A 16,980-nucleotide genomic window follows, 5' to 3' on the forward strand; every position below is an offset into this window, starting at 1 on the left:
GGAGTTTGGAGAGGCCATGGAGAAGGACTATCGGACGGCCTCAAAGAGATTCGGGTAAACCGTCCGACGCCTCAGGAGGGGGAAGCAGTGCTTTACCAACACCGTATACAGTGCGGGTGGAGAGCTGCTGACCTCGACTGGGGATGTTGTCGGGCGGTGGAAGGAATACTTTGAAGATCTCCTCAATCCCACTGTCACGTCTTCCGAGGAGGAAGCAGAAACTGGGGACCCAGATGCGGACTCGTCCATCACCCTGGCTGAAGTCACTGAGGTGGTTGGCAAGCTCCTCGTGGCAAGGCTCCGGGGGTGGGACGAGATCCGTCCTGAGTACCTCAAGTCTCTGGATGTTGTGGGCTGTCTTTGGCTGACACGTCTCTGCAACATCGCGTGGCGGTCGGGGACAGTGCCTGTGGAATGGCAGACCGGGGTGGTGGTCCCTCTGTATAAGAAGGGGGGACCGGAGGGTGTGTTCCAATTACAGGGGAATCACACTCCTCAGCCTTCCCGGTAAGGTCTATTCCAGGGTACTGGAGAGGAGAATCCGACCGATAGTCGAACCTCAGATTCAGGAGGAGCAGTGTGGTTTTCGTCCTGGTCGTGGAACACTGGACCAGCTCTATACTCTTCATCGGGTCCTCGAGGGCTCATGGGAGTATGCCCAACCAGTCCACATGTGTTTTGTGGATCTGGAGAAGGCATTCGACCGTGTCTCTCGTGGTGTCCTTTGGGGGGTGCTCTGGGAGTATGGGGTCCGGGGCTCTTTGCTAAGGGCTGTCCGGTCCCTGTATGACCGGAGCAGGAGCTGTGTTCGCATTGCCGGCAGTAAGTCAGACCTGTTCCCGGTGCATGTTGGACTCCGCCAGGGCTGCCCTTTGTCACCGGTTCTGTTCATTATATTATGGACAGAATTTCTAGGCGCAGCCAGGGGCCGGAGGGGGCCTGGTTTGGGAACCACAGGATTTCATCTCTGCTGTTTGCGGATGATGTTGTCCTGATGGCTTCTTCGAGCCAGGACCTGCAGCAGGCACTGGGGCGGTTTGCAGCCGAGTGTGAAGTGGCTGGGATGAGAATCAGCTCCTCCAAATCCGAGGCCATGGTTCTCGACCGGAAAAAGGTGGTTTGCTCTCTCCGGGTGGGTGGTGAGTCTCTGCCCCAAGTGGAGGAGTTCAAGTATCTCGGGGTCTTGTTCACGAGTGAGGGAAGGATGGAGATTGACAGGCGGATCGGTGCAGCGTCTGCAGTGATGCGGTCGCTGTATCGGTCCGTTGTGGTAAAGAAGGAGCTGAGCTGGAAGGCGAAGCTCTCTATTTACCGGTCAATCTACGTTCCTACCCTCACCTATGGTCATGAGCTCTGGGTAATGACCGAAAGGACAAGATCGCGGATACAAGCGGCTGAAATGGGTTTCCTCCGCAGAGTGGCCGGGCGCACCCTTAGGGATAGGGTGAGGAGCTCGGTCACACGGGAGGAGCTCGGAGTAGAGCCGCTGCTCCTACACGTTGAGAGGAACCAGTTGAGGTGGCTCGGGCATCTGCTCAGAATGCCTCCTGGACGCCTCCCTAGGGAGGTGTTCTGGGCATGTCCCACCGGGAGGAGGCCCCGGGGAAGACCCAGGACACGCTGGAGGGACTATGTCTCTCGGCTGGCCTGGGAACGCCTTGGGGTCTCACCGGAGGAGCTGGAGGACGTGTCCGGGGTGAGGGAAGTCTGGGAGTCCCTGCTTAGACTGCTGCCCCCGCGACCCGGCTCCGGATAAGCGGAAGAAAATGGATGGATGGATGGATGGATAGATTACACAAAAGAATTTTGTTCTTAAAGGGATTTTTAGAGATAAATGACTGGGTTCCTGTATCAGAACTTCAGAGAAAGACACAGAGAGAGAGAGAGAGAGAGAGAGAGAGAGAGAGAGATAGGAACATCTTTTGTTGAACTTAAGAAATTCTGGTGCCCCATTTATTCAAATCAAAATTAAAACTTTACACACACATGCACACACACACACACACACACACACACACACTTCTTTGTGTAACATGGGAAAGTCAAAGGAAATCAACCAAGATATCAGGAAGAGAATTGCAGACTTGTACCCATCTCGTTCATCCTTGGTGCAATTTCCAAATGCCTGAAGGTGCCACGTTCATCTGTTCAAACTATTATATGCAAGTATTAACACCATGGGAATGTCCAGCCATCATACCACTCAGGAAAGAGACGGGTGTCGTGCCCCAGAGATGAGTGCTGTGGTATGAAATGTGCATATCAACCAAAGAACATAAGCAAAAGACCTTGTGAAGATGCTGCTGAAGCTGGTAAGAGTGTGTTATTATCCACAGTGAAACAAATACTGTACTGACATGGGAAGAAGCCACTACTCCAAAAGAAACATAAAAAGAAAGATTAGTTTGAAAATGCACACAGGGACAAAGACCCAAATTTTTGGAAAGGAAACTAAAATTGAACTGCTTGGCCATAATGAGCCAATGAGATTACAAGCCTGAGAACACCATCCCAACTGTGAAATACAGGGGTGGCAGCATCATGTTGTGGGGTTGTTTTGCTGCAGGAGGGACTGGTGCACTTCACAAAATAGATGGCATCATGAGGAAAGAACATTACACTCACCTAAAGGATTATTAGGAACACCTGTTCAATTTCTCCTTAATGCAATTATCTAATCAACTAATCACATGGCAGTTGCTTCAATGCATTTAGGGGTGTGGTCCTGGTCAGGACAAACTCCTGAACTCCAAACTGAATGTCAGAATGGGAAAGAAAGGTGATATAAGCAATTTTGAGCGTGGCATGGTCAAAGGAAAGCCAGACAGGCCGGTCTGAGTATTTGACAATCTGCGCAGTTACTGGGATTTTCACGCACAACCATTTCTAGGGTTTACAAAGAATGGTGTGAAAAGGGAAAAACATCCAGTATGCGGCAGTCCTGTGGGCGAAAATGCCTTGTTGATCCTAGAGGTCAGAGGAGAATGGGCCGAGTGATTCAAGCTGATAGAAGAGCAATGTTGACTGAAATAACCACTCTTTACAACAGAGGAATGCAGCAAAGCATTTGTGAAGCCACAACACGCACAACCTTGAGGCGGATGGGCTACAACAGCAGAAGACCCCACCGGGTACCACTTATCTCCACTACAAATAGGAAAAAGAGGCTACAATTTGCACGAGCTCACCAAAATTGGACAGTTGAAGACTGGAAAAATGTTGCCTGGTGTGATGAGTCTCGATTTCTATTGAGACATTCAAATGGTAGAGTCAGAAATTGGCATAAACAGAATGAGAACATGGATCCATCATGCCTTGTTACCGCTGTGCAGGCTGGTGGTGGTGGTCTAATGGTGTGGGGGATGTTTTCTTGGCACACTTTAGGTCCCTTAGGGCCAATTGGGCATCATTTAAGCGCCACGGGCTACCTGAACATTGTTTCTGACCATGTCCATCCCTTCATGACCACCATGTACCCATCCTCTGATGGCTACTTCCAGCAGGATAATGCACCATGTCATAAAGCTCGAATCATTTCAAATTGGTTTCTTGAACATGACAATGAGTTCACTGTACTACAATGGCCCTCACAGTCACCAGATCTCAACCTGATAGAGCATCTTTGGGATGTGGTGGAACGGGAGCTTCGTGCCCTGGATGTGCATCCCAAAAATCTCCATCAACTGCAAGATGCTATCTTATCAATATGGGCCAACATTTCTAAAGAATGCTTTCAGCACCTTGTTGAATCAATGTCACGTAGCATTAAGGCAGTTCTGAAGGCGAAAGGGGGTCAAACACCGTATTAGTATGGTGTTCCTAATAATCCTTCAGGTGTATGTGGACATACTGAAGCAGCATCTCAAGACTTCAACCAGGAAGTTAAAGCCTGGGCACAGATGGGTCTACCAAATGGAAAATGATTGACCTAAAGCATACAGCCAAACTGTTTGCAAAGTGGCTTAAGAATGACAAAGTCAGTGTTTTGGAGTGGCTGTCACAAAGCCCTGATCTTAATTCTATTGAAAATGTATGGGCAGACCTGAAAAGGAATGGGTGAGCAAGGTAACCTGCAAATTTTCTTCAGTTACGCCAGTTCTGTCAGGAGGAATGTCCCAAAATTCCTGCCAACTATTGTGAGAAGCTTGTGGAAGAATATCCAAAACGTTTGACCGAAGTTACACAGTTTAAAGACAATGGTACCAAATACTAATGAAATGTATGTAAACCTTTGACTTTAAAGCAAGTAAGATAAAATTGTCTCAAGAAATCCTGCTCTCATTATTCTGGCATTTAGGAAATAGAAATAATTTTGGTAATCCTAATTGACCTAAAACAGGAAAAGTTTAGGGGAAAAAAGAATATGTCTTTTCATATCTTTGTGGTGTGTATCTGTCTGTCTTATTTTAGCTTAATACTTTGTATTCTGCTTAATGAAAATACCAAACATGGGAGGATATATTGTACTATTTCCAACATGTATTTAATTTTGCTTTTTTAGTTGTAAACATGGTTTATTGACAAGAACTTTGTTAAACAATTCTGCATATTGTCTCCATTTGACAACATTAATATCATGCATGTTTTGGTCAAACTAACGGCATACAATAATAATAACTCTATACAAACAAACATACAATTTCTATACAGGATACATACTGTGTAATGATGGTTTATTTACAATTCACCATAATGGTCACATACGAACAGACAAAATGGACATTTTCTGGTGGATCTGGTGCCACAGTTTCAGTCCTCAAAAACACTGCAAAGTGGGCTTGGGCTGGAGACATTTTTAAGCCGAACACAAATAGACACTACAAAAGTCATATCAGAAAATTATAGGCACTATATTCAGAAAATACTACAAATCCAGGCTTCATCTCCATTGCTGTATTGCCAGACATTGTTTTTTAATGTGACTGTATCCAAGTCATGCTGTTCTTTATACAATAGTTGTTAGCTCTTTTTTTATGTGTTTTGCTTTTCCAATTAAAATAGGTTAATTATTAGTCAGTACTCTTTTCCTATAGTGCACAACGGAAATAGGAGGAGGGGCTGGCTAACCAGGACCTGGCTGACATGCAACTCCTTTTTTCTATGCTGTTGAAGAAGTTGAAAAACATAATTTATACCTATTGTATATACAGAATGAGGTCTGAGTACATTTTTATTTTTATCATTATTACACACATTTTATTCTATTTGTAGTAGCTGATTTTAGAGGGTCGTTCATCAAATCTACTAACTTGAATATTGGTTTATATTTAAGCTGACAATGCAGAAAAAGCCTGAGCTGAGGAGCTCACTGTCATCCATCACTGCAGATGTCCAGTCCACCAGGATCCTTTGTTAGTGACAAATTGCACAGCGTCATTTAGGCCTTATTCACAATTAAAGGAAAAAAGCTTTGCATACCTTTATAGATGAAAAAAATAAGCAGCAAAAGTAAAATTAGGCACCTTCAGACATTTCAACAGTAGATTGTCATGTGTCAGTAATGTTTATAATTTACATAGCTATGCTTTGATATTTTAGATTAACCCTCATTTGTGCAAGAAGAAGAAAAACTCCTAGGTACACTGGTCCTCACCAAATGTAAGATAAAGTTTGCCATTTTGTAGAGTTTAGTTCGTTCTGTACTTTGTTCACAATATTTTGACAAGAACATACAATATGGTAAGCAATATAACCATTTATGCTGGCCCTTTGTTGAATATGTATTTGTGCCAATTGTCATTCTTCTGTATTGTTGCTTTGTTTTAACACAGAATAATGTTCCATACAAATTATGCAAAACAATCATCTACTATATAACTAGTGATGGTTCAATCTCCAATGGGATTATACTATCATAAAGCAATACATATTCTTATGATTATAAACATGTTAAATTCAGGTGAATTCTTGTTAAATGTGAGGATATCCCTGGTCATACCATTAATATCCAGAGATATAACTAGTCAACAAAGTCAGGGATTGTGTGTTTTATCCCAATGTAAATAAAAAATCCACCATGCAGAGTCAGAGAAAGTAGTGTTCTCTTTAGAGGTGTAAGACCAAGCTTACATGCGCGCAGTGAGAAGGCAGTGTGGTCTTACTCAATGAAGATGTCTTCAGTAGGACATGAGTAGCCAATATTCTGCTTATAATATTGTTTAAACGCTCTCCTAGAAGGACAAAATGTGAACAGAAGAGACAGAGTAAATTTTAAAGTTGTTGTTTAAAGGCACAACACCTAAAAAATAGAAATTCTTACAGTCTCACACAGTTTGACACACAGTAGTGTATTATATAGTAGTCAGTCTACATTTGTTGAAATATTCAAAATTGACTTTGAGACTTACAAAGAAAGCTGTCTTACCCTACACATTCAGCCAGAGGATGCAGTGTTGTATCTGACATCAACACGTGACAGGCAAAGCGATGTTGGTCAGGATGTTTGGTGATGAAACCAAAATATCTGTTGTGTTTTGGATGGCATCCACAAAAGGAAATGTTTTTCAACTGGAAGAAATTAAAGCACTGGTCCCCCTGAAACAAAAAGGATAATTCATATTTTTATATTATATGGTGTTCCAATGTGTTTTGCATTACAAATGGCCAGTAATTTGATCACCCTCACTATTATGTACCCTAAGCTTGTTTCTTTCCTACTGATAAGACTGGTCCATTATGGCAGTGAAGACTGGAATTGGAATAAAGCCATACCCTGTGAGCAGACTGGCACTGATCCTGCACGATAATCTTCACCCCTTTTACACTGACCTCCAGCACACAAGCAGAGGGGGGCTGTCCCGCCTGTCGCCTGTTACACGCCACCTGCAAGACACCAGACCACTGGGAATTAAATGGGCAACATATAAGTATGTAATGTTACACTTTTGTATTTATATATATATTTATTTATGTGTGTGTGTATGTGTGTGTGTGTGTGGGGGGGGGTATATGTGTGTGTGTAGGGGTGTGTGGGGTGTGTGTGTGTGTGTGTATATATATATATATATATATATATATATATATATATATATATATATATATATATATATATATATATATATATATATATATATATATATATATATATATATATATATATAAAACCAACCTTATGCATAGCAGCACAGAGCACATCATTGCCTTTGAAAATTGGCACCTGGACGGATCCAAGGAAGCGAACCATAAACTGCTCTAGCCAGCCTTCTTTTGGGGCTGACGGGGAATAATGGAGAGATATAATAATATGACAAATAACAATATTTTAAAATATATATGTATCAAAGAGTTTGAAAAAGTGTCAGAATACCATTGTTAATATCTTTGGACACTTTGACCACATAGAAAGCAGGGAAGATGCCAGTGGCTCCTGTCCTCATGTTGTAGCCCTGACACCATAAGTCTTCGGACTGTTTCAGGATGAGCACTGGGTCGTCTGTCTCTAAGTATAGCTCATCGGCATGGCGAGGAACAAACCTACAAATGCATATGTAAACTAACTTCCCTTTTGCTGTGTGTGATTAGTGTTCTATGAATATGTTTGGTAAATAAAAGATTACCTGTAGACAGCTCTGTGGCTCTGTTGCCGCTCCACTCCATTCAAAACACAGGAAAACATTCCAAAAGAGCTGGCACCTGATTGAATGTCACACACAAGGCAATAAAATCTCTTGTGCAGAACCAAAGCACCATAAAATAAAAAGTAAAATGTACAAATATGTAAAATGTGAAATGTTACATCAGCCATTTGTATGGCCAAATAAGGTTAGTAAGTCTGATCTTAATAATGTGTTTTATTTTCTTTTTATACATTTCAGGGGACTCATTTATAAAGCGAGTGTAACATATGCACAAAAAACTTCTGTGACTTTCTATGTTGCGTTGGTGATCTATAAAAAGGCAACTTTGCATAGAAATTTGCAATCCAGTCCAAAAACTCTGAAGTTTGTGAAATGGGACTTTCAAAGATAAGGCAGAGATTTTAACTCTGAGAAACATGAAGTGAGTAAGTTTGTATTTTGTAATCTTTTTAAAAATGAGACATCTGGCCCCATTATTCAGTCTATAAAATATCAAATAAATAATCTAAAAAAAAATCACCTGTTTCACTGTAATCGCTGTCACCTCCAAAAAGGTTGAGGAACTTTTTGCTGCGCGGTGCTGTGGCCCTGCCCTCTTTGGACTGGTCTTCTTCTGAGGTTGTTGTAGATCTGAATCTGGGATGTTTGTAAAAAGTAGCCACTACTTCCCTCCTTCTCTTCACCTCTTCTTCCCTCCTCCGCTGCAAATCCTCCTCCTCCTTTCTTTTCCTCTCCTCCTCTTTCCTCCTCTCTAAAAGTAGTCAAATGTGACTGTCAAACAATGTCTGGGTAAAATCATTTATAATTTATAAGAAACAGTTAATAAATGCACCATCCTGAATCAGATTGCATGTTCTTAATATATACATTTTCAATATGCAACAATTATTATACTGAGCAATGTTCTTGTATGAAGGCTTTCTATATCAAGTGAAAGTGATATCTGATATTTAGTGTCGACACGTGTGATCACTGAAGGAAAGATACATTGAAATACAAAGCTTGTACTGCTAAGCTATCTGCAGGCATATTAGCCTTCCTCTATTTGTACAAAGTATTAAAAAGTATATCCTCTTGATTTTTTTTTTTTACTAATTTGCTTTCATCTTTATGTGTGTCATTTAAAGTGACAATGCTTTAAAGGTGCATTCTGTAACTTTTCTGATGGATGGTCCATCACCTGTTTGGCTCTATGGAGATGTAATTACCTCACATGAAATGTTCAACATTAATGCATTGAACTTGTCTGTCTTGCATTTATTCAATTAGAGATGTTTTCACTGCCTAAAAACACCTTGAAAAACATGCTTACTTGGGGGTTACCTCTTCTCAGATATGACCTGTAATTTGACCTGGTGGAGACACATTTGTCTCCATGGAATCAGATAAGTTTTCATCCCATCTCCTTAACATTTCCTTGGAAATATGCAGGTGGTAGACCCTCCACCAGAAAAGCTGCATGGTGTACCTTTAATTAAAATACTAGAGCATATATGCACATACCTTGCTTCTTGGTCTCTTCATCCTTCTTCTTCCTCTCCACCTCGTACTCGGGATCCTCTTCCTCATTGGCTGATTGATAGACTGTCTCTGTGTCACTATCATCTTTGTGCTCACTGTAGCTGTGCAAACAGTCCTTGAGGCTGACCAACTCTAACTGAGAGTTCTCATCCACCACCAGAGTGTACTTCACAGAGTCATAGTTCAGCCCTGCGGTGGTCTCACTCTTTGGGATAGTCCGGACCACATTAGTGTCCTCTGTAATAGTAGTGCTATTTTGTTCTATGGTTCCTGGTTCTAGTTCTGGTTTGGGTTCTGTATTTTCTTCAGGACAGTTCTGTGTTATGTTCTTAGATGGGGTGGGCTCTCCCTCACCATCCTCCTCGCTGATGTCTGGGTTGGGGTTGTAGGACAGAGAGGGGTGTAGGGGTCCAGGTGGGGGGCCCTCTGTGTCCGAGCTCAGGGACATTCTGTTAGAGCCACCTTCACTGCTGGAGCGGGACAGGGCAGGTGGCTGTTCCTGTTTCCTGTCATGGTTTTGGCCTGGTCACACAGACAGTACATGTCGAAAAATTTACATTTACAATTTTATAGATCACAAAACAACAAATTAGAAAGATATAGTCTATTTCTAAATGTTTGTATGTTATTTGTATATATTATGTTCAGGATAGTATACAACCAAACAGATTGTGGTTCACAGTTTTAGCATCTCTAGGTTGAAATATAACTATCACCAGCAACAAAAAAGTACTTGTGCAGAAGCTGAAGGAAACAGTTAAGAGGTTTTAGAGTTGTGTAATCATAGAGAAGAAAGGGGAAATATGCAGCCAACAACTCAAAGATGACATGATACAAACACTTTAGTTCATGTTAATATGGCAATTTATATTGTATTGCCTTTCCTGAAATAACAAGCAAGATCTAATTATGATTTGAGGAGCCTGTAAGATGTTTTAAATACAGATTTCACACATTAAAAGACACAGTTTTTTCAAATCTTCAGTGTAATTTCACCTTACCTTTCTCTTTGCTCTTGTCATTCTTTCTAGGTGCAACAGGTGTGCGAGGGACCACCATGGCGGGCAGGTAAGGTTGATGGTTGTTTAGCATATTATTAGCTTTGCTTCCAGCTCCTTTGGTGGGAGCTTTAGGGGCTGCTTTTGTTTTGGCCTCTGCTCTGCCTCTCAGTCCAATTGTCTCCCTTATTCTGGAGTGTCCATTCTTGTCTTTATCTCTGCACTTCTCCTCACACAGCCGTGCCCCTCTCCTCTCATCCTTGCCTGACCCATCCTTTGCTTTTGAGTCGGTCTGGTTCCTGTCTCTCAGTCCACCCCGTCCTGTGCCTTTACCCCCTGTCCCTGCTCCTCCGCCTCCCCTGCGCTGGCTTCTGGGGGATTGGTTGCTTGCATTGGTGGACCCCTGTCTCTCTCTGACCCGTGCACGTGTGTCAGTTGTAGCAACAGCGGTAGGTTGTCCGTTTGCTCTGCTGTTAGTTCCATTGGTTACAGGGGGTTTGGGGGCCGGGCGACGGGTGCTGGGTCGGACCTTGGCCTCGGCTTTGGACTGGGCACCCGGTGGTGTTTGATCCCCTTCACATGCAGAGACAAAGAAAGCACATGGACTGGTTACATACTGTATTGAGTAATGAGATGAAGACTGTGGGCTAATCTTTGTTCCACTAGCAATTTATAACCAAATGAACTTGAAGCCAGAAATACAAAGTACTGCAATATTGGCTTTAATAAATCCATAAAGATAAAAAAGGCCAATGTTGTTTATTTAATAAGAACTAAACATTGTCAGAAAAGAACATTAACAAAAAGAGTGCTTTTAGATTTAGGCTCTGGACTCTGGACTGGTCCACTGTAAACACTGAAGCTCCAGCTTTATACAATAGCGTCTGTTTCCACAAATGTAAAGCTGAGGAGGAGGAGGGATGCTGTGATGAGAGAGCACTGAGTGGCATGAAATGCTGCTAATGTCATAGATTAGTTATCTGATACAGCAGATTAAGGTTCACTCTCACCTGTGATATGTGGCGAGGATGAGTGAGAGTCTTTCCAACTGTCCTTTTTACCAAGAGAATTGTTGTTTATAGTGTCCTGGAAGAGAGTATACATATAATGTACATTTGTTATGGAAAATACCTGGGCAAACACAGTGCAGTCTTGGGCCTGTCTCACACTTAATCCTGGTTCAGGCATTTTCACGTTGTAAGTACAGAACATGTGACGTCAGTGCCAGGAAGGGAACAAGCAGGAAGTGTGTGGCGATTTCACCTCGATGTCAGAGTGCTGACTCACACTCATATCCTATCACGCATCTGCTGCTCGATTAGCTGTTACTATGGTTACGTGGAAACTGTGTAAATGTGGGAGTCCTGACAAGATTTGTGATGCCATTTTGTATTTTTCTGAATCCCTCATGACATGATATGTTTTTCCATCACCAAGCACTTAATATTTTATTAAATTGAACCTTGTCTGTCCACCTGTCTCAAGTTGGTATGTAGGTTTTCTATCCTTGGGAGTAATTTAGCCTAGCTACTCGAGATTACATGGTTTTCCTATAGTACTTACCAGATGCAAAGAAAGTAGGAGACACTGGTTCACCAGGCTAGGAGTAAATTAGGTACTAAGCAATTTCAATTCTTAATATAAAGTTATCCAGTGGTACTAGACCAACTAACTAATGCTTAATACATTTTTATATATACTGTGCATGAAAAAACATAATTAAAATAGGAGAGCAATAGCAGGGGAGAAATCAATGCACTTAAATGGATCAGAAAACCGAGCCAGGTCATCCACTGCAGGACAGAGACAGCAAAGTACAGAGAACACTGGACAAACTGTTCAACAGACAGAAATAGATACAGTAATGTTTTAGATAGATATTTTTCTTTGAGTTGTAAAAAGTATATTTGAGAGCACAGGTTCATGAAACTAAAAAGCAATATTTTTTCATTGAGCTAATAATTTAGAGTTTATAAAAATTTACAGATTAGATATTTATAGTTTACTTATCATAGGAGTTTGGGCAGATCTGGATGAAAGAATAAAATATAGAAAATGCAAGTTAGGGGAACTGGACAAAATACAGTTCAGACCCTTTAGCTTTAACAACATAATGAGGGAATGAGAAGTAAAAATTGTAAAGTTTCCATCTGAGCCATTAAAGGAACTGTATATAAGAATTAGATTTAAAATTTCATAGACTTGACCTATTTGTGTCATCAGATATGAAGTAAACATGTTCAAATCAAACTTTTAGTGATTCTTGTGCTGATTTATTCTTTGTTACAAAAAACATTGGCTAGACAATTATTCAACCAGGAAGGAGAATGAGCCATGAGTCTCTCATTTGGTTGCCAGTTTCAATGCTGAACTCCAGTTGGTTTAAATCTCTCTCTCTCTCTGATCTAAATCCTGAACTCTCAGAACCTAAACATTCCCACCTGAGGCTAATCATTATAGTGCAGCATCTGTAGCTCAGTGAGTATATTCTGGACATTCTCAGCTTTCACATGAGGCTTAACCTGTCCATATACTGAGAAAAACTTGTATGTGTCCTCTACCCGCAGGTTTAGGCACTGGCGACCCAGGTTCAGTTGTAATTACAGTAGGCCTACCTTTTTTCAAAACTAAGAGCACAGTCCACATACAGTTCCTTTAAAAAAAACAAATCAAGTCTAACTAACAATGTAAATTATAAATATGTTATGTTTAAGTGTTTAAGTCAGTTTTGTTTGGAGCAGCAGCATGTTGTAAAAATACACTGGAGGTGTGTTGTGAGATTATTGCTATAGATAAACTCAGCACAGCCTATGGCTCAAAAAGGCCTGACACTGAAGGCTGTGTCCACATCAGCATTTTATTTTCTGATTATGTTTCATCAGGATCATTGACTGCCAGACAATCTGCTCTGACCTTAATCAGAAATGAAATATACTGTGCACACTATTAATAACATCTGTAAAGCCTAAAACATATAACATATGATAGCCTTCTCCAAACACATTGCATAGATAAGATAAACAGAAACATTTGAAGGATTGAAAATTTCAAGGACTGAAAAGCTTGCTGATTAAACTAGTCACACACAATTTTCCTATCATTTATGAATTTAAGTATTTTGTCAGTTTTACCTATAGCACTGTAATATATTTTAGTAAAAAGTTTTCAAAAGAATTTAGGAACCATTTGTTAGTCCAAAATTGTTTATCTGGTCTTTTGTGAATTTATTTTAATAGATTCATTTTCTAGACCAAGGTTTAGTTGGTTTTGAATGCAACTGAAATACAGAAAGGTGCCCATGGTATTATAAACCGGGATGCTTTCACACACCTGGGATGCTGTCCTGTCGGACTACAGATGGCACTGTCGTCCTACTGCCACCGGTAGGAAGACCGAGGTAAAACCTGTTTAAATCAACGACTGGACATGTCAAGGCAAAATCATGTGACCACTTTCACACTAATGAACTTGCTGTCTGCCAGGTATGAAAACAAACTAAACCTTGGTCTGAAAGAATCTTTTAAAAATAACCATTTTGTTATTTAATTTATTTAAGCAATATATATAGTTAAATACTAGTTTCAACACATTCTAAATTATTTAAGAATGTGAAATAGATATTGTATTACACTTAGTTGTTTGGAATAGCTGAATATGTCTTTTGTATTCTTATTGTACTTTGTACACTGTACATGTAGACTGCAAGGAATACACTGAAAAACCGAAATCAACATAACATGTAACTGTAAAGCGCTGACTAAATGCTGTGCTATAAAATAGTAAGTCAGGTTAAATCTATTTGAATCTTTTTCGCTGTTTGTGGGCATTGGCTGTTTTGGGAAACGTTGATCTAATACAGATAGATTAATTGGCTGCAAAGCTTGTTCATGGTTTTATTTAGTGGAGAGCTACATAACCCATCACTCACTATATATAAAATAATAACCCTGAGCTGAGCCTGTTTTGAGTTGACGTTAATATTAAAGCTAAAGCCGGGAGGAGGTGAAATGACTGTGCGCTGATGTGAGCTGACACGGTAAACAGGATGCTGCTCATTTAAAGGGATAGTCCAGGCCACTACTACCGTCTCTGCTGCTGCCTCTAACATAATTCAGTACTGGCCCTGGACCATTGTGACTTTCCTTACAGTACAGTAACATCCTACCCTTCGGATTGTGCTAAAGATAAATTAAGCATCACACTGTACAGTAATACCTTTGTTCTGGGAAGAAGAGAAGGCATCAACATCCAGTGTCCTTGAGCATCACTAGAGCTTGTACAAAACAGTTGGTGGAGCGACAGGGTGGATTTATGAATAGCAATACTACAGAACATCAAAAACAGGCCGATGCAGCTGTTTTTCCCAAAGTGCCCAGGCCAGATCACATCCCACGGACAGCACATAAGCAAATGGAGCTACTCAAGGTGTTGACATTATCCCAAAGCTCCTGGCTAACATATACTGACCCATTTTCTCAGCTGTGTAAAAATAACACTGGTCCCCTCCCCTGCGCTCTTACCTGGGAGCCGGCTTGTGGCTGTTGTGGGAACAGAGCCAAAGTGGTGGGCCTCTTTGGTCTGTATTTGTCCATGACCGTAGAACAGGTTGGTGGCCCTGTGCCCCCCTGCTCCCAGCTCAATATTAGGGGCTGCTCCTCTTTCCGGACAAGGCCTCCTCCTCCCCCACCCACCTCTGCTACCTTCTGCTCGGCTCCCTCTTCCTCCTCAGTCTCCTCAGCATCGATCAGCTCCAGGCTGCTGCTGCAGACACACCCCTTCCACTCCCTAGCTGAGAGCTGATTGGCCAGTTGATCTGTCACGTCATCATCAGCATCTTCGTCATGTGCCTGGTAGGAGCATAGCACAGAGATGGGAGAGAGAAGGGGAGGGGCAGGAGGAAGCGGAGTGACGGGGAAGATGGCAGGGAGGAGGAAGTGAGAGCAGCCATTCAGAGTGTACGGGTGACATCATCAGCTGTCCTGCTTGTGGCATTTTGAGTGAATAAGACTAATAAACAGATGGTGTGGGGCCCACTAAAATAACAGCAAGCTTTGTCTGCTATGAAAAATACAGACATGGGAACTCTTGCGCAATTATTGCAATCAATGACATATATTATCAAGTAATCAATGATCACTATTAACAATGCTGTGGCTGTAATTAACAGTTTGTATGGTGAAGTCCTTTATTACGGAGATCCTTTAATTATGGTTATTGAGCTTGATTAATGTGCATCCTGTAAGTGAGAACAAGATAAAGCAGTTCTTAATAGTAGTCATAGTAAAATAGACCCTGCAATTGTTCTTTTATGTGTAGAATTTCACTTTGAATGAAGGCATAGACTCTTACTGAAAAATACAAAATTTGATTATTTATTTATTTATTTTTAATTTTCTGGTGTTAAACTCAACTCTGATAGTTGAGATAGGCCTGTTTGCTATTAAGCTGACAGATTTTCCCAGATTTTAATATCTTATCAAAATGAAATGTTAATGAAGTAGCGTGCAAAAATACACCTAATAACTTACCAGGCCGTGGTCTTTCATTTCTGTCAGCTCAGACAAGTCTTCATCTTCAAACTCAGTTACACTGAAGTCATCTGTGAGCCTGAAAAGTAGTAGAACACATTTTTATAAAACTTAAAATTGCGTGTTAAATTTTATATTGATGAACATGCTCTGGTAATTCCTGTTCTGAGGGTGATGGCAACATGGCAATGACTGACCTATCTTTTTGCTGACATCTAGTGACAAAAGTGAGAGTTGCAATAGCACGATAAATGACAGCAATCTCAGGTCCATGAACTGGTGAAGGTGAAAAGCCACAGGATTACTTTGCTATAGTGAAAAATGATGATCACGGAAAACACCACACACTGGGAGATTTTTTTTAGAATTCAGATTTATTTATTACTGGCCCTGGTTCTTGATCTAATAAACCTTGCATAGAATGCAGTAATCACTGAATAAAATAAATTAAATTGCTTTATTTGTTTGTGTTAAAAAATAATTCGAAATGATTATCAAGTAGACTACCATTTCTCTACTTGGTCCTCCAGATCTTGCTCATCTCCATCAGGCTCCATCTGACGTACAGCAGCCAAGCCCTGGACGAGCTCCTGGCTTGGATTAAAAAGATTTATCTCTGAAACATTTACGGATTTCAGATTCTTTTGTGCAATTGATGAGGTACTCTTTTATCCATAGTAGAAAACAGTTTTCCATTTACTCCTCAAAGAGAAAAACTGTAACACCAGCATCATGTTTTTCAAAAGTTATATCCCCAGCTTGGCCTCACTGTAGTGAAGTCTTGACTCAGTCTTGTAGGATCTTCAGTGCCCACCTGGTCTTCTGAAAATTCATGGTCTAATTAGTCAATGTATTTAAAAAGTAATCCAGGAGCTCTAGCTTTAGCCGTGCAGAATCCCTGCCGTGTGAAAGGTATATAAACTAAGGATATCTCTGTGTCTGTGCGGAGTAATGCAGGTCTCAAATGCCCTCTCAGTTTCCAGGACTGGACCAGGACAGCTGCTCCTCGAATCGATCATCAGCCAATAGCAGCCACTTCCTCTGCTCTGCTCATAGCCTGCTCTGTGGTTGGACCTCTATACTTTATAAATGCATCTGAGCTGCATGTAAGAAGCCTTCAGTGTCAATGCCTCTGTGGATACATGAAATAGTTACACAGGCAACAGCCTGATGTAATGATAGCCTCCTGAGCACCTGAACAGAAGAAAGATGATTCGGTGATAAACAAAACAAGAAATAATGCATTTAAGTTAACACAGCATTAATTTGTACATTTGAAAGGCAAATTCGTATTATGTCCTATTTGTCTGGGTTTGATTTAAAGCTGTTCCTGTTTCAGCACATTTCTTTTCGAAC

The 16,980-nt window shown here is 41.1% G+C and overlaps 1 protein-coding gene across 1 annotated transcript; it reads right to left on the reverse strand.

The window, feature by feature from the left end:
* Window positions 1-5,736: 5,736 nt before the first annotated feature.
* Window positions 5,737-15,726, reverse strand: LOC117372625 (C-Jun-amino-terminal kinase-interacting protein 1-like). The gene is made up of 12 exons (XM_033968446.2): window positions 15,625-15,726; window positions 14,617-14,943; window positions 11,107-11,182; window positions 10,100-10,669; window positions 9,081-9,620; window positions 8,098-8,328; window positions 7,557-7,632; window positions 7,307-7,473; window positions 7,109-7,212; window positions 6,712-6,822; window positions 6,365-6,534; window positions 5,737-6,170 (listed from the first exon to the last, which is right to left on the reverse strand). Exons 1-12 carry the CDS (start codon window positions 15,640-15,642, stop codon window positions 6,098-6,100), a joined length of 2,463 nt encoding a protein of 820 aa, XP_033824337.2. The 5' UTR covers window positions 15,643-15,726; the 3' UTR covers window positions 5,737-6,097.
* Between the last annotated feature and the right edge of the window lie 1,254 nt (window positions 15,727-16,980).

The sequence above is a fragment of the Periophthalmus magnuspinnatus genome, chromosome 6 (genome assembly GCF_009829125.3).
Source record: "Periophthalmus magnuspinnatus isolate fPerMag1 chromosome 6, fPerMag1.2.pri, whole genome shotgun sequence".
In the NCBI taxonomy this organism is placed as follows: Eukaryota; Metazoa; Chordata; class Actinopteri; order Gobiiformes; family Gobiidae; genus Periophthalmus; species Periophthalmus magnuspinnatus.